Source organism: Thamnophis sirtalis, unplaced genomic scaffold, assembly GCF_051295495.1.
Source record: "Thamnophis sirtalis isolate CommonGarterSnake01/CBP01778 unplaced genomic scaffold, rThaSir2_p1.2 scaffold_10, whole genome shotgun sequence".
NCBI classification, from domain to species: Eukaryota; Metazoa; Chordata; class Lepidosauria; order Squamata; family Natricidae; genus Thamnophis; species Thamnophis sirtalis.
The window spans coordinates 62,586,583-62,605,065 of NW_028261390.1; the positions used below are offsets into that span (position 1 = coordinate 62,586,583).

Below are 18,483 nucleotides of genomic sequence, written 5' to 3' on the forward strand. Positions count from 1 at the left end.
CCTCTGGAATGATCTCCCTGTCGAGATCCGGACCCTTACGACCCTCCCGGCTTTCCGCAAAGCCACCAAGTCCTAAAGTGTTGTCTTTGTCTAGTCTTCCCCCTTCCCTTGTCTATTGTGAGCCGCCCGGAGTCCTTCGGGAGTGGGCGTCATACAAGACAAATAAAAACAAACAAACAAACAAACAAGCAAACTGGAAAGATTGAAATGGACGTTGAAGGACACGCCCAGCGTAGGAATCCCCAGCTATGGACCTTCTACTGGCTCCTCCCACATCCTGAAGCGGTTGGTGGGGTTGGTTATTCAGTTGAAAGCCCAAGAAGATGTAAGCTGGTGGCAATCAGAGCTCAGTGTTGGGGCATCACCTTGGCAGTTCCTAAGCACCATGCAGGTCAGAGCGAACGCAATATAGTATATCTTACTCAATACTTATTTTATTTATTTATTTATTAGACTTATATACCGCTTCATAGGGATTTCGGCCCTCTCTAAGCGGTTTACAGATTTTTAGGAAATTGAGTCAGCAAATTGCCCCCACTGTCCGGGTCCTCATTTCACCCACCTCGGAAGGATGGAAGGCTGAGTCAACCTTGAGCCGGTGAGATTTGAACCGCTGAGCTGCAGATCACAGTCAGCTAAAGTGGCCTGCAGTACTGCACCCTAACCACTGCGCCACCTCGGCTCTATACCTATAAGTGCATTCATTCTTACCTCTTTCGGTAGAGGTTAACTGAAATTAAAATGGGAAAGTGCTTTACTTCCATACTGTTCACAACGCAAATTGAGTAGGACGTGAAGTCTTGCTTGCTTTGTCCCAGGTTAAGCTACTACGAAAGGATTGTTAGATGTGGTTTGGGGAAAGGAAACCACTGCAATATTACTGCCAGGGAGAATAGCAATAGCAATAGCAGTAGACTTATATACCGCTTCATAGGGCTTTCAGCCCTCTCTAAGCGGTTTACAGAGAGTCAGCATATTGCCCCCAACAATCTGGGTCCTCATTTTACCCGCCTCGGAAGGATGGAAGGCTGAGTCAACCCTGAGCCGGTGAGATTTGAACTGCTGAACTGCTGATCTAGCAGTAGCCTGCAGTGCTGCATTTAACAAGAGAAGAGTGAGATTATTAAGCAGCAAAGTCTTATCAGTTGTAATTTAAAATTGCATCACGCAAGAGTAAATGCACCCGATGATGGGAGCAAACTTGCAGTAGTTCTAGAAACAAAATGTAAGAGTAAACATTATTAAGTGTATCAAATTATAGCATAGCTACTGTATGCTGCCTAAATCCAGAGATCCATTAAAGACAAATATCGTGCGTACACTTAATACGGTTAATTCAGATTTGCCTTCTAGTGATGCAAGAATTCAGCCATGGTGGATTTGTTAACCATGATTGACAACTTAGTCTACTGTATGAGCTGCATTAATTGTATTTGCTAACAAACAAACTTAAGGCACCGTAGCTTTCTTTGATGTACAAATTTTTCTGAAAAAAGGTAATAGGAAGGAAAGAGCTGTTATTATGGCATATGTCACTTTAGATCAGTATTTGGGTACTTGAGAGACCGCCTGCTGCCAATTACCTCCCAAAGACCCGTTAGATCACACAGATTAGGCCTCCTCCGGGTTCCGTCCACCAGCCAATGCCATCTGGCTACTACCCGGGGGAGGGCCTTCTCTGTAGCATCTCCCGCCCTTTGGAATGAACTCCCCGCGGAGATCCGGACCCTCACCTCTCTCCAGGCCTTCCGGAAAGCCGTCAAAACCTGGCTGTGCCGGCAGGCCTGGGGTTGATGAGTTCCCCTCCCCTCTCGACTGGTATGGCTGTGTGATTTTCGTGTATTTTAATTATGTGTACTGTTGTTTATGTTCCCTTTCCCCTTTGAGTTGTTCGCCGCCCTGAGTCCCTCCTGGAGAAGGGCGGCATACAAATAAACCAAATACAATACAATACAATACAATTTTTTGAACTGGTCAAATTTACTGAAAGGATCCCTGAAGGATTAGAGCATACACAGTGTAACCTAATTCAGCTTTTGTTAAATTGCTGTTGAAAGAAGCTCAGTTGTAACCTAACATGCCAACTTCATAGATAAAACTTCTAAGCGAATTGCCAAGTTTAGCCTAGTAAAGTAACTACTTACAAAAAGTAAAAAGTGCCAAGTCACCTTCCTTGCTTGTAACTTGAAATGTGTGTTCAGGATTCCCTAACAAAGCTCTGTCTTATATGCCAGAAAATGTATTTCTTTCCTCTTGTTGAAAGAAATGTCCTTCTGGGTTCAGCTCCAAGTGGGGAAAAAGACACTGGAGACATGGAGGCTGCTTGGAAAGATGGTTTATTGTTGGACAGGGCCACATGGCTTGAGCTCTGAACAGAAAAGGTGATCACATGCTTCAATGTAGGTGGAGAAGAAGAGAAGGGCCGAGGAAGGGGCTTGCTAGGCTTTTTATACCCTGTTTAGTCCCACCTCTCTGTTTCCTGTTCCTGTGTAAGAAATGTATTCTGATTGGTTGTCAGACTCCCATAGTGCCATGCAGGGGGCTACTCTCTAGGCTGTTTTGAATCCATAGATGAGTTCTCAGATGCCATGTGGCGAGTTGAGTAATATCCCTTCCCCCTACAGCTGCAGTGGAGAAGTCTTTATTATGTAAAGTGGGCTAGCCTGGCCTTCTCAATGGCCTATTTGACAAAGTGTGGATGGGCAGGAAGCTACAGGCAACTATTCTGTCTTTTAAAGCATGTTTCTTTCTTTTCACATCCAGAGAAATATTCTGCCTTTTCAATATTTCCTAGGAAATTTCATTTTTCTGGGAGAGGGCTGGATGATAACTTCCCACACTCTACTAAGGTCCTTTGTTTTCAATGCGCTGAGAAAAATCATGAGGTTTGCGTAACATGAAATAATGTTTCTAACACTATTGATGATCTGTGCAAACTGTGTAAGACTATAAGAGGTTTGGGAAAAAATTTTTTCCCACTGTTTGTTTTCTCTCTGCCTGCTCTGTTAAGGTGGGAGACAAAAATGCCGTCAAGTCTTTTTGCTTTCTGCAGAAAATAAAAACTGATATCAGTAGCCTCGTGTTCAGAGTTTCATTGGAATTATCAGATTCTCAGCTGAATTCAAAAACCTTACATATTTACAATGCATGGGCTTCAACTCTCAGGATTCCCCAGCCAGCCGAATTAAAGTCGAGAAGTTAAGAGCCGAGGTGGCGCAGTGGTTAGGGTGCAGTACTGCAGGCCACTTCAGCTGACTGTTATCTGCAGTTCAGCGGTTCAAACCTCACCGGCTCAAGGTCGACTCAGCCTTCCATCCTTCCGAGGTGGGTGAAATGAGGACCCAGACTGTGGGGGCAATTTGCTGACTCAATTTGCTAAAAATCTGTAAACCGCTTAGAGAGGGCTGAAATCCCTATGAAGCGGGTATATAAGTCTAATAAATAAATAAATAAATAAATTAAGTAAGTAAGTAAGTAAGTAAGTAAATAAGTAAGTTTGAACAACACTGTTTTAGATGAAGAAGGGAAAGCATAAAATATATATGAAGAATAAAGCAAACATGACTGAACCAATAACTAACATTTTTAAAACAGACACCCAGATTCAAGTTTGTCTACAAACCTTATCTCTTAACTCCAATGGATTTAATTCTGTGAGAAATGAAAAATAAGACACTATGGGCAGCCGATGATGAAAATATGTCATCCGTTCTCCACCAGCCATAACTGATAAACACTTGCAGAACTGAGAAACTCCGGACAATAATGTAATTTTTAAATAACTGTATATTTTGTCTTTAAACATTCCTCACGAGTCTTAAAATATCTAAATATTTAATTTATATTACAAAGCTATCATAGTTTTATTAACTCCCAAAGGCACCCTACTTTTATGAGAATGCTGAAAATTCAGTTAGAAATCTTCTGCTTTTTCAAAGAACGATAGATTTAGGATTCCAGAATTTGACAGTTAACATAATTTTAAATAGTAAGTTTAAAATCGTAGTGCAGACAAGTGCACATATTGTTACAATTATCTTTTACAAATACTATTAGCCCTATTTTTCTTCATAAAAGTAGTAAGCTGTGGCTGGTTGGGGATTCTGGGAATTGAAATCCATGCATCTTAAGGTTGCCACGGTGGGAAATCCTGACCTACACCAAAGACCATATATTTTGTATATTTAATTGGACCAAAAATGGCCCTTCATGTACCCAAACCAACAAGGAATTCCAAATAAAATATTTTGGATCAGCTGTGTCTTGCCCATCTTTAAATCTTTGTTTAGTTTTCAATTAATGGTGCTTTAATATATACTGACTTGATCAGTATTCTTTTAGTAGCAACTCAGATTGAGAATGATTTATTATGAGTAGTCCATGCATGGAATACTCTGAGAAATGAACAGGGAACCTGAAATAATTTACCTGAAATGTATAACAGGATGAGTTAGGCAAAGTTCAGGTCCCTTTTATTATATTTACAATATAGTGGACTCAGCTATCCTCCAAGGAAAATATTTTAGTATTCAAGAGTTGTAAGAAAATTGATTTGAGAGTCTAGAAGGCACCATCAGTGATGTTTACTAGGACATCAATGCCCATGGACACCATACTATCTTCTTAAGAACAATGCCTGGAAAATATATTCAATCAATATCTAAGTACATATAATAGAGCCAGAATGATCCCAGTATTGATCAACCAACTGAAGTTTCTGAACAGATTTCAAATCAAATTTAGAAGTATAAATCAGTGGAGAAAGTCAATTTCTGTAGGAGAGAAGCAGGAAAGTGTCTAATGAACAACAACAACAAAACTTGAAGACCTTTTGGATAAAATGCAGCTTTCATCTACTCATCATCTCTTACCTGGGTAGCAAAAATTCAGTTTTGCTATCACTATCACTATTCTTGTTTGTAGGAAAGGTTGTTTGGCAGTTATTGTTATTATTAAGAGTGTGTGGCATTGTTGGCGAAGCCAGGAGACTGCAATGTTATTGCAGAATATTAGTTTGGTTTGCCAAGGTACCCACTCTGTTATGGAAAATGCTTGCATGTTTCCCAAGGAGCACCACAGGAGGATAAGCTGACTTCCACCCTAGAGAAAGACAAGTGGCTCTTCCTGCAGCATCACCCAAGGCCTCCTCCCTTCCTGGAACTGCCTCGCAAACAGGCGTCGCAACAGGGAAGGTTCAGAGCCATCAGGAATCTGACCACCTGCACAGAGCAACCAGCTCATCTCCCCACTAAGTGGTACCTATCTATCTAGTTGCATATAATATACTTTTGAACTATTAGATGGACAGAAGCTGAGGCAAGTGACAGAAGCTCACCTTGCCATGCAGCGTCAGGGCTCGAACTGCCAGAGCTGAGACTTCATTAAACCACGGAGCCACCAGGGCTCCTGTTCGGCAGTTAAATTTGAGGGTGGGGGGGAGGTTAACTTTGTTGAAAGAAATGTCCTTCTGGGTTCGGCTCCAAGTGGGGAAAAGACACTGGAGACATGGAGGCTGCTTGGAAAGATGGTTTATTGTTGGACAGGGCCACATGGCTTGAGCCCTGAACAGAAAAGGTGATCACATGCTTCAATGTTGGTGGAGAAGAAGAGAAGGGCTGAGGGAGGGGCTTGCTAGGCTTTTTATACCCTGTTTTGTCCCACCTCTCTGTTTCCTATTCCTGTGTAAGAAATGTATTCTGATTGATTGTCAGATTCCCATGGGGCCATGCAGGGGCTACTCTCTAGGCTGTGTTTTGAATCCAGGTATGGATGAGTTCTCAGATGCCATGTGGCCAGATGAGTAAAGTTCCCACATTATCATGCCTTTACTCCCATCCCCCCCTGGGGCTGCAGTGGAGAAGTCTTTATTGTGTAAAGTGGACTAGCCTGGCCCTCTCAATGACCCATTGACAAAGTGGGGATGGGCAGGAAGCTACAGGCAACTATTCTGTCTTTTAAAACATGTTTCTTTTCACATCCAGAGAAATATTCTGCCTTTTCAATATTTCCTAGGATGTTTCATTTTTCTGGGAGAGGGCTGGATGATAACTTCCCACAACTTCTTTCACCTTAAAATTCTCCAGAGAATCTCTAGGGAAAGGAAGTAAATGTAGAAGGGAAGACAAAGCTGTCAGTGTAAAAATAATGAGGCAATTAATTTCTGGCCTTCTGAGTTCTGGACCTTGGATCTCTGAAAGAGTTCTGATTAAAAGGAAGATATTTTTTTTAAAAAAACCTTCTGTTCTCCAAGTAGATTCCAAGGGAGATGATTGCATGCTGTAACTTAATGATATCTGGGGCTTCTCTTTTTAAAGGATCCAAATGAAGATACAGAATGGAATGACATATTAAGAGATTTTGGGATTCTGCCTCCAAAAGAGGAGGTTAAGGATGAAATTGAAGAAATGGTTTTACGTTTACAAAAGAAAGCAGAAGGTAAGGGCCTGGCTTTCACTGGTTATTAAAACTAAATTCCTCTCATCTCTCTAGCAAATGAGGCATTTAAATACGGTATGTAGATAATACAGATTTTCTTCAAACAGCAAGGGGAAGCTGCTGCCTTGCGCCCCACACCTGCTCCCATTATCTGCCACGTGTCTTTTCACCAACATGATCATCCAAGATAGCAGTTAGCAATAGCAGTTAGACTTATATACCGCTTCATAGGGCATTCAGCCCTCTCTAAGTGGTTTACAGAGTCAGCATATCGCCCCCACAGTCTGGGTCCTCATTTCACCCACCTCGGAAGGATGGAAGGCTGAGTCAACCTTGAGCCGGTGGGATTAGAACCGCTGAACTGCAGATAACAGTCAGCTGAAGTGGCCTGCAGTACTGCACCCTAACCACTGCGCCACCTCGGCTCTTGCAAAGATAGGCCTTCCATAACTCCCAAAATTAAAATGTCTGCAATATGATTCTTTTTTCCTTCTTTCCTGTTATATTTAGCAATCTTCTGATTTTTGCCGGCCAGATATAGTATAACCAAGAGCTGTTGCCCTGGCTCTTACCCCTGCTCTTCTAATGCCCTCCAAATTCACTACCCTAGAAAATATTGGCAGTTATTCTCTTCCTTATCCCTCTCCTATCAACTTTGCTCTGTGTACAATAATTTCCCCCCTCAATTTCCACAAAGAATTGCAAGCAATGCTATTTCCATCTGACATTCACAACAAAACCCTATAAGTCAGTGATGGCTAACCTTTTTGTCATTGTGGGCCGAAAGCGTGCACGCCCACACCCATAATGTAATACATGTGTGACACCCCCCACATGCCCCGCCCCTGCACATACATGCGCGATCCCCCGTGCTCCAGTGGGGGGGGGTCAAGATCCTGTTGCAACCTGTACGCTGCAACGGGGCCCAGCATCCACCACGTGAACGTGTGCAGTACGCACGCAGCAAGAACATGTGTATTTACCGCCCGCGACGCTCCAGCTGTTTGGCAGAGTGTTGCGCAGATGCCGTATGTTCCGTGTGTGTGCGTGAAAGCCCTGATCGGCTCAAATAGCAGTAAGGAGAACGGGCCGGCGGGTGGGCCCTCTGGAGCACCATTCCAGAAGGGTACCTGGTGCTCCCAGCAGGCACCGGTACGCCCGTACCAGGGCATACCAGTCATATCCCACCAGTGCCGTACTCTCACCGCCTCCCGCGCATGTGCATGTTACCCCCCCTTGTATCTCATTTAAGGCCTACCAGGCCTCGCTGCAGCCTCCTGGGACCAAAAACGGACTGTGGGGGTGCTGCCACACCCCAGGCACTCCTCCCGCCCCTACGCATGCATGTGTAACCCCTCTTGGGCCCCCACACACATGCATATCTCCCGCATTCTCCCCGTCCCCTGCACCCAAAAATAAAATGGCCGTCGGGAGGTGCTCGTGCATGTGCGGTAGAGCTGAGCTGGGGCGACATGAGCTGTCACAGCTGTCACATGACCTCTCTCTACCACAGGGGGCAGAGAGAGCCCTCTCTGCCCCCTGTGGTACACGTGTCAGGGCTATAGGTAAAGGAAAGGCAATGCCCCCAATAGGCAAGAGAATCTTGAAAATGGATAACAGTTGAATCTTACCGTACATAGCCCAACATTCTTCCACCACAAGGCCTTCCAACCCTGAGCCATTTCACCTCAGGACTTCATTGAATTGAACAGCATCTCCATAGTTCACAGAAGAGAGCTGGAAAAAATAGCAATTTTGCCCGCAGAGGTGATTTCATAAGTTATTTCTGAAATGAGATTTAAAGGAGAAGTCCTTGGCACGACTGTATCCAATTCTCCCTTTTGAATCTCAAGAATTTTTTTGTGTGTTTGATTTATCCACTTATATTTAAACTCGGCAGTCTTTCATCATCATCTCCTAATCCCTTGCAGGGTGGAGTCTGGGCAACTGAATGGAGCTAGGAGAGCGTTTAATGGCCGGATGCCCTCCTTGTCACCAATGCGGAGCTTTGTTCAGAGATATATTCTCATTGTGCCCAGAAAAGTTTCTGCATCTATCTAGGATTGAACTCACACCCGGCTGATTGTGAGGCGAGAACTCCACCTTTAGGCCCCTGGACCATTCTGTTTTCTTCTAGCCTTTGGTTAGATTAAAATCACCTCTTTCTCTCCATTTCTCTTTTTCTAGTGAAGCCTTATGAAAAAATGAATCTGAAGCAACTGAAAGAGGCAGAGGATGATTTTGATGAGGAAGATTTAAAAGCTGTTGAAATGTACAGGTATGTCAAATTCAAAGGAGCAGGTGCAAAGTTCCCAGTGTGAGGAAATAGATATTTCTCCATCGATAATCATCATCATCATCATCATCATCATCATCATCATCATCATCATCATCACCACCACCACCACCACCTCAACTTTTAATCGTTAGAAATACCTTTAAATCCATGGAAGGTTAGTTCTTGGGCAAACAAATATCCAAGCAACTGGCGCCATCTACAGCTCTTACTTTCAAAAATCCATTTTCGCTGAATTCCCATCTAAATAATATTATCTTTTTGTTCAAATTTAGTGAGTACGTACTGTTCTCCTGAATACTCTTAACTGGAGTACGTCCTCTTTCTATCCTGCTTGCATCACATCTTTTGAGTTTTCCAAACTGCTGTGATGTTATACACAGGGGAAGTTTTATTTATCTTTCGTATAATCCCTTTAATTGGATTTTTTTTTCTTGCGTATAATTATGCCTACATCAAACCTGAAAAAAACCCTATACGGTTCTGTGCTCCTGTGGTGTGGCAGCCTAGATTTAAGACATATTACTTTCCCTTTCGTTTTAGAATGTAACTACATGCATTCTTATATATTTTATATCAATTTTCGTTATGAATATAATAACAAAGTTCAGGGAGTTCTAACATGCAAACTTTCAAAGAGAATTAATCTCCTATACCAGATATGAGTAATTTGCTAGATTGCAATTTCATTTCCCCCCCCAAATTCGCCTAAAAGGAAGGCCACGGACAGAGGTGGGATTCAGCAGGTTCTGACCAGTTCTGGAGAACCGGTAGCAGAAATTTTGAGTAGTTTGGAGAACCGGTAAATACCACCTCTGGCTGGCCCCGCCCCCATCTATTCTCTGCCTCCCGAGTCCCATCTGATCGGAAGGAAATGGGGATTTTGCAATATCCTCCCCCTGGAGTGGGATGGGAATGGGGACTTTGCAGTATCCTTCCCCTGGAGTAGGGAGGGAATTGAGATTTTGCAGTATCCTTCCCCTGGAGTGGGATGGGAATGGGGATTTTGCAGTATCCTTTCCCTGGAATGGGGAGGGAATGCGGATTTTGCAGTATCCTTCCCCTGCTGTGCCCACCAAGCCACGCTCACCAAGCCACACCACACCCACCAAGCCACGCCCACAGAACTGGTAGTTAAAAAGTTTAAATCCCACCACTGGCCACAGAGTGTCTTCATTAACATCATATTGTCATCAAAATGGGCAGGCCAAAATTTTCAATTCATTCTAGAGTACTGTAAGAAAGCTTTAAGGAAAGTAGGGATGCAAATATTTAGACCATGGGGTTTGCCGTAAAGAAAAACACGCCCAACTCTAAGAATTTTTTTTTTATTATCAGGAGCATTTAAAGAGAGCAATGGATGTTTTAAATACCTGCAAAGTTTATTTTTATTTACTTATTTATTTATTTTATTATTTTAAACACATAAGCACATCAACAAAAACAACATAGGAACAATAAGTTCCATCGTATATCATACCACAGTTCTGAATCGGTTTCTTTGCAGTTAGTGTTTTTTCCTACTATACATTTCTATCTTTCATTCATAATCTCCTTATTCGTTATCCATTTTTATGTACATTTCTTTATTTATTTAAACTTAGCTACTTATGACCAAATATTATTTACCTATATTATGCTTTATATTTTTACTGTCATTTATTCTCTTACATACAGATTATAGATATACATCCACATAATTATTCTTTTTCTTTGCCATTCTTATATTATTATTATTATTCCATTTGGAAGGTTATAAGGTATAGTTTAAAATGCTTCGTTTACCATCCTTCGCACCTGCTAAGACACCACCTCGTTTTCTCTTTCTTTTCTTTTCTCCCTCCCTTCCTTCTCTACTTCCTTCCTTCCTCATCTCCGTCCCCTTCTTCCTTAAATACCTGCAAAGTTTAATGGGCAGAAGTCTATGGAGATTCTCAGTCATCCAGGTCAGGGTTGTCCCAAAGGTGCCTATTCAAAAGTTTTTCCTTGAAGGCATTTTGCTTCTCCTCTAAGAAGCTTCTTCAGTTCTGCTTATCCCAGCTGTTTGGAAGGGCTTGTAAGTCTGGACCGGAAAAGGAATGGATGGGCTACACGTTGCCCAGGCAACAAATTCAGATCTCCCCATCTCTTCCCTATAATAGTTCAATCACTGCATTTTTGAACTCTTTTGCTTTCCCACCCTTAACAACCTTCGTTTGTGAAAATCCCCAAGGAACAGGTGTGACACCGTAACCCTATATTTTCACGGTCTCTCTCTTCCCACTTTGATTTAACGGTTATGCTATGAAAGGTTTCCCTTAAATTAGGAAACAACGTTTAGCAGAACTAAAAGCTCTACAAAAGAGACAACGATTTGGAGAACTGAATGAAATTTCCGGGGATCAGTATGTGAAGGAAGTCACAAATGCACCGAAGGATGTGTGGGTTGTCATCCATCTGTATAATGCAAGGTAAGAGAGGAGGGTGTGTGTGTGTGAGGGTCAGTGGTGAGTTTCAAAAATTGTTCAAACTTACTCTGTGGGTGTGGCCTCCTTTGTGGGAGTGGCTTGCTGCCCATGTGACCGGATGGGAGTGGCTTGCCACCCATGTGACCGGATATGAAGATGCCGACAACACTTGTCAGAACCACCTTAAATTACCTCACACACAGCACTGGCATGCATAAGAATATGATCTAAACTTATTTTTTGAAAGGCATCTTTGGTTTGCGTTAAAACAACTTCAACACACGCAATGTTCTGATTGCACCACAAACGTAGTCGTCATCCTTACCTTTCACAGAGGCACTGAGTTTTATAAATATGAGCATAATAGTGTAGAATAATCATATCCAAGGACCAGTGGTGGGTTTCAAAAAAGTTTGGAACCTCTTCTGTAGGTGTGGCCTGTGAATCTCTTCTAACCGGTTCGGTAGATTTGACGAACCGGTTCTGCCGAATAGGTGCGAACTGGTAGGAACCCACCTCTGGTGAGTGTGTATGTGGTGTGTGTGTTAGAACATTCATACTGTAAATACAGTAGATCTTTTCACACCCTGATAGTCATTCTGCTACTAGAAAGGCATGCAAGGATGGGACACACGCATTCCCTGTTCCCCCACTTTCACTTTCTGGTGTATCTCCAAATCTTATCTGGAGAGGTGGATCTAGAGGATCTAGAGCGGGGGTGTCAAACTCGTGGCCTGTGGGGTGCTTAGATCTTGCCCGCAGAGCTACGCTGGAAACAGCAAAGGACTGGCCCACAGCGCCTCTGCCAGCAAAACTGGAGCGGCCCTCCCAAGCTCTGTTTTTGCTGGCCGAAGGTTGCATGATGCTGTTGCAGCTGACAACCTTTTTTGCTGGCAAAGCGCTCGGACCAACGAAAACAGAGCTCCCATAGGGCTGCAGGAGGCCATCGCAGCTGAAAACAGGGCCCAGGGGGGACTGCACCTGCCTCCCAAGCTCCATTTTCACTGGCAGAGGGTTGCAGGAGGCTGTGGTGGCTGAAAACAGAGCTCGGGAGCCCATGTTCGCTGGCAGAGCACTCAGGCCACCACAGGAGCCCCCGACATGAGTGATGTCGAGCTGGCCATGCCCACCCTGGCCCCCCGAGGTGAAACACAACCCTGTTGCCCCTCTCAATCAAATCCACCCTGACATCCCTGATCTTAGCTTCATAGAGATGTTTGTAAAGGGAAGAGAGTGATGGAAAATCCTGCATTACAGTGTCACTGATATAATGTTGGGTGCCACTTAATTTAAACAGCCATCAATACAAGTTACCTGAAAGAAAAGTGACACTGAAACTATTTCTAACTGGAGGAAATAGTTTCTGGGGGAAACTATTTCTGTATATACCAGGTTCTTGCGAATAATAAAATATTATCTACAGTTTAGTTGGGCAAAAGAAATTTCTTTAAACATGCTGCTTCTCCATATGCACAGACTTTGGTGCATGCGTTACAGTGATGGGTTACAACCGGTACGCCCCAGTATGGGTGTACCGGTGCCTGCCGGGAGCACTGGGTACCGTTCCGGTATGATGCTCTGGAGGGCCCACCCACCCGCCCACCATCCTTACCTGTATTTGAGCCCTTCGGGGCTTCTGCACACGGAGCGTATGGCGCCTGCGCGACGCTCCGCCAAGCAGCTGGAGCATCGTGGAGGCGTCGCGGAGCATTGCAGAAGGTAAGGATGCATGCGCACGCGCCACGCATTCATGTGGAGGACGCCGGGACCTGTTGCACCGTACCGGTTGCAACAAGATCTGGAACCCACCACTAATCCATTAGGCTTTCGTCACTGAGTGCCGGGTGCATAGGAGCAGGACCATATGCTAAGTTGCAGCCCAAAAGATTTATTCAAGCCTATATACAAGAATCTAGTTAACTAATAGTCAGCACTAAATTGATGGTAGATAAGAGTCAAAGGAATTCAAGCTGGGCTGGACTTGGATCATTTGTAGCAAAGTAAGGATTCTAAGCTGATGACACATTTAACCCCACCTCCCATTCTGCCTGATCTTCTCCTACAGTAAGCCCTGATTCATATTCAATTTATTATATATGGTGGGAGAACATGAAGCTAAAACGTGCTTCAGGATCCTGTTATATACCAAGCAGTTTACAGGGGGTGCCTGTGTGTAGAGCCGAGGTGACGCAGTGGTTAAATGCAGCACTGCAGGCTACTTCAGCTGACTGCAGTTCTGCAGTTCGGCTGTTCAAATCTCACCGGCTCAGGGTTGACTCAGCCTTCCATCCTTCCGAGGTGGGTAAAATGAGGACCTGGATTATTGTTGGGGGCAATATGCTGACTCTGTAAACTGCTTAGAGAGGGCTGAAAGCCCTATGAAGCGGTATACAAGTCTAACTGCTATTGCTATTGCTATTGCTATTATTGCACAGCATGAAGAAGTCATTTAGATTGGCATTCAGCCTGGCATCTATGGAGATCCTTGACTGTGTGACTTAGAATTATTTTGAACCCTTAACATTAGATCATACATCACATGCGCACATGTGCACGCGAAGAGAGAGAGAGAAAGAAAGAGAGAGAGAGATCTATACACAGGTATCAGGATGTCTTATAACTGACACAGAAATACATAAATTGCACATAGCCAAGAATGTATTATGGTGTTTAAACACAAACATAGGGCAATTTGTAGAAGATCCTGTTTGTGAGTCTGGATTTTGTTTGAAATAATAAAATGTGATAAGCTTTTGCTTGTATGAGATTAAAGCTTGCCATATCACAACTCAATGAAACCCCAGCCTAATGCAACACAATCCATTTTAAATGAAATGTAGTGTATCTGTCGAGAGTTGTGGTGGAGCAGTGGTTAGAATACATTATTGCAGGCTAAATCTGCCCACAGCCAGCAGTTTGATTCTCACCAGACTCAAGGTTGATTCAGCCTTCCATCCTTCTGAGGCGGGTAAAATGAGGAGCCAGATTTTTGGGGACAATTTTCTGACTCTATAAACCGCTTAGAGAGGGCTGTCAAACATTATGAAGCAGTATATAAGTCTAAGTGCTATTGCTAATACTAAAAGGTAAAAAGACAACTGGGGAAAAAAAGACAGATATTTATAAACTACATATGTGGATTTATAAGCAATTGACAGAGTTTCCACTAATTCAGTGTTTTCAAATTCATCATAACAAAGATTATTATTATTATATTGTATATTTCTGTTGGAGATTAATAATCAAATTCTTCCTCCTCTTCCTCCTTTAGTATTCCAATGTGTGCATTGGTTAACAGACACCTGAGTCTATTAGCCGTAAAATTTCCAGAAACCAAGTTTGTGAAAGCCGTTGCCAAGAGCTGTATTGAAAACTATCATGATAATTGCTTGCCTACAATATTTGTCTATAAGGATGGTAAAATTGAAGGCAAGTTAATTGGAGTTGTGGAGTTTGGTGGAACAGCACTTACGGTAGAAGGTAATATAGACATATATATATATATTTAAATAAATCAGTGAATTAGAGGATTATACAAAGAGAGTCAATGTGATATGGTGGTTAAACTGAAACTTGGGTTCAAGTCATTGGTGGCTTCTGGACTCCGTTCCAACCGGTACGTTTGGAACGGGCCCGGCGGCGTCCACATGGACACACGCAGCGCGCACATGCATCTTAGTGCCTCCGCGAGCTTCCACGACGCTCCAGCTGCTCAGAGGAGTGTCGCGCAGGCACTGTACATGCGCGGAAGTGCCGAAGACTTAAAAAAACAAGGTAAGGAGCTCGGGCGGGTGGGTGGGCCCTCGGGAGCACTGTACCGGAACGGTATCCAGTGCTACGGGCAGGCTCCGGTACGCCCGTACCAGGGCGTACCGCCTGCAACCCACCACTGGTTCAAGTTCATTCATAGTCATAGAAGCTCACTGAGTGATTTGGGGTCAGCCAATCTCTCTGTCAGTTTCACTTACCAAACAGGTTTGCTGTTATGTGGGGGAAATGTAAAAAGAAATCTCCCTGTAAGTTAATTTGAATTCCTGGAGGACCAGTGGAATATAAACAGTGAGAATCTGCACAAGTACTCCTTGATTTATGTCCATAATTAAGCCCAAAATTTCTATTGTTAAGTGAGACATTTGTTCAGCGAATCTTTTACAACTTTGCTTGCAACCGTTGTAGTGTGAATCACTACGACTATTAAGTTAGTAACCTGGCTGTTAAGTGAACCTGGCTTACCCACCGACATTGCACCGATTTTACAAAAGGGGATTATGTGAACCCGGGACACTGCATCCGTCATAAATATGAGTCAATTGCTAAGCGTCTGAATGTTGATTATGTGACCATGGGGATGCTACAACGGCCATCAATGTGAAAAATGGTCATAAATCCCTTTTTTCAGTGCCAACTGAAAAAAAACTTCGAATGGTCACTGAATGAATTGTTCTTAAGTCGAGGCCTACCTGTAGTAGCCAAGGTGCTAAACCAGGAGATTGCGAATTTGAGGCCTCCCTTGCACATGAAAGTTGACTGGGTGACTTTAGGCCAGTCACACACACACTCAGCCCAACTGCCTCACCAAATCGCGGCTGTGGAAAATAAGAGGCAGGAGAATTAGGTATGTTTGCATGCTGTGTAAAAGACCGTATTTTTCGGAGTATAAGACGCACTGGAGTATAAGACGCACTGAGGTTTTGAAGAGGCAAATTAAAAAAAAGTTTTTGTATTCTGCAAACCTCCCAAAAATGCCTCGTTTCCCGCTCCCCCGAAAAAGCCATGAATAGTCTTTAGAGGGCTTGCAAAATGCTCCTGGAGGGGGGCAAAAACAAGCAAAAAGCAGCCGATTTTTTTGCAAAAACTAGCCCGTTTTTCGTAAAAAGAAGGGCATGGATAGCCTTTAGGAAACTTAGAGTGCTCCTTGGAGCTGGGGGTGGGGGGGTTAAATTGGCAAGAAACGGGCCATTTTTTGCTCATTTCTGCCCTCCCCAGCTCCGAGTTCTCTAAAAGCTTCCTAGAGACTCCGTACCGCCATTTTGGTGAAGAGGGCGGGGTTGGTAGGCCAAAAATGCTGCATTCAGTGTATAAGACACACCCAGATTTTCAGCCTCTTTTTTGAGGGAAAAAGGTGCGTCTTATATTCCAAAAAATACAGTATATAAAAACGTGGGATAAATATATAGTAATAACTCTAACAAACATAAGGTTCATTTAAGCTTTTAGTCCTACCTGACAACCTTATGCATTCCATACTAGGTTCCATCAGATGTGAGAAATGATACCTCAGTGATGGCGAACCTTTTTGGCACCAAGTGCTCAAACCAGAACGTGCATGCCTGCATGCCTGCATGCACGCGCACTGGAGCCCCTGAAACCCAAAGACCAGCTGGCCCATGCGCATCCATGCGCCAGCCAGCTGGTCTTCAGGTTTCCAGCACATGCATGCAAAGCCAGCTGGTCTTCACGTACGCTGGGCACTGAAAACCCGAAGACTAGCTGGCCAGTGGACGTATGCCTGTTTTTGGGTGGTTTTGGCCACTTTTCAGGTTGTTTTGGGGGGCGTTTTTCGGGGCTCCAGTGCCGACGAAGACCAACTGGCTGGGAAACCAGAAGACCAACTGGCAACGGACGTGTGCCCACAGAGAGGGCTCTGTGTCCCACCTCTGGCATGCATGCTATAGGTTTGCCATCCCAGTCTGTGATAATGTGTGTGTAACCCAGTGGTGGGTTCCGGATCCCGGTGCAACCAGTACGGTGCAATGGGGCCCGGTGTCCACTACATGAACGCTCGCAGTGCATGCATGTGTCCTACTCTCAAGCGACGCCTCCGCAATGCTCCAGCTGCTTGGCGGAGGGTTACGCAGGCACCGTACGTGCATGCGCGTGTCGTGGAAGTGCTGAAGAGTTCAAATACAGGTAAGGATGCTGGATGGGCAAGTGGGCCCTCCGGTGTACCGTACTGGAACGGTATCCGGTGCTCCGGGCAGGCACCGGTACGCTCGTACCGGGGTGTACCCCCTGCAACCCACCACTGGTGTAACCAGTGATAAAAGGTTATGCATGTTAATATTACCGTAGTTTCTCTTTCTGTATCTCTGAATAACTTTTGTTGTTTCAGATCTTGAATGGAAGTTGGCAGAATTTGGTGCTGTAAAAACGGATTTAGAAGAAAACCCCAGGAAAGGTATTAGGGACATGATGATGTCCTCACTTCGAAAGGCTTCTATAGATGATAACTAGAGTATGAAGAGACAAATGCTACTGTAAATATATGCAGTCAAATTCGTCTGCAATTGTATCATCTGCTGTACTGTCAACGCTCAAATATTATAAATGCTTTTTGCTCCCGTTCAAAATTGGGTGTCTATCCTCATTCTACTCTTGGATGAACAAATATTCTTATGTTTGCCGGCTGGATTTTACTCTAATAAGATTGTTTAGCACTGTAGCCTGTTTGTCAACAACTGCATTTTAAAGTCGTGAAAAATACAGGCGATCTTTCGTTTTAAAGTCTTGATGTCGTGCTTTCTCCAAGATCTTTTTTAAAAAAATTAAAAATACTTACTGTAATTTGTTAAATATCTTGGTACAGGCATATAGAAATATCAAATATCAATGATAAAATCAGTGGTAGTAAAAATTTTTTTTACTACCGGTTCTGTGGGTGTGGCATGGCTTGGTGGGCGTGGCTTGGTGGGCATGGTAGGGGAAGGTTACTGAAAAATCCCCATTCCCTCCCGATCAGCTGGGACTCAGGAGGCAGAGAATAGATGGGGGCGGGGCCACTCAGAGGTGGTCTTTACCAGTTTTCCGAACTACTCAAAATTTCCACTACTGATTTTCCAGAACTGGTCAGAACCTGCCGAATACCACCTCTGCCCCCTCCTATCCACCAGTGGCGGGGTCCGGATCCCGTTGCAAACAGTATGGTGCAATGGAGCCCGGCGCCTCCCACATGCACGCACGGACACGCGTCCTTACCTCCACGATGCCTCTGCGACGCTCCAGCTGCTCGGTGGGGTGTCGCAGGCGCCGTAAGCGCTGTGCACATGCGCAGAAGCGCCAAAGAGCTCAAATACAGGTAAGGAGCTCGGGCGGGCGGGCCCTCTGGAGCATCGTGTACCGGAACCGCGTACCTGGTGCTCCCGGCAGGCACCGGTACGTCCGTACCAGGACGTACCTCCTGCAACCCACCACTGCTATCCATCCTCCCCAGTATTCCTGCCAGATTGTCACCACATGGTAAAGAAGCACAAGCAAAGAAGAGATGGCAGCTGACAAGAAGGAAACCATACCCCCCCCCCCCAAAGT

At 44.2% G+C, this 18,483-nt stretch overlaps 1 protein-coding gene across 1 annotated transcript; it reads left to right on the forward strand.

The window, feature by feature from the left end:
* Positions 1-213: 213 nt before the first annotated feature.
* Positions 214-17,676, forward strand: PDCL2 (phosducin like 2). Its single transcript, XM_087723800.1, has 6 exons — positions 214-391; positions 6,315-6,435; positions 8,623-8,713; positions 11,038-11,181; positions 14,450-14,658; positions 17,291-17,676. Exons 1-6 carry the CDS (start codon positions 386-388, stop codon positions 17,410-17,412), a joined length of 693 nt encoding a protein of 230 aa, XP_087579926.1. The 5' UTR covers positions 214-385; the 3' UTR covers positions 17,413-17,676.
* The last annotated feature ends 807 nt before the right edge of the window (positions 17,677-18,483 follow it).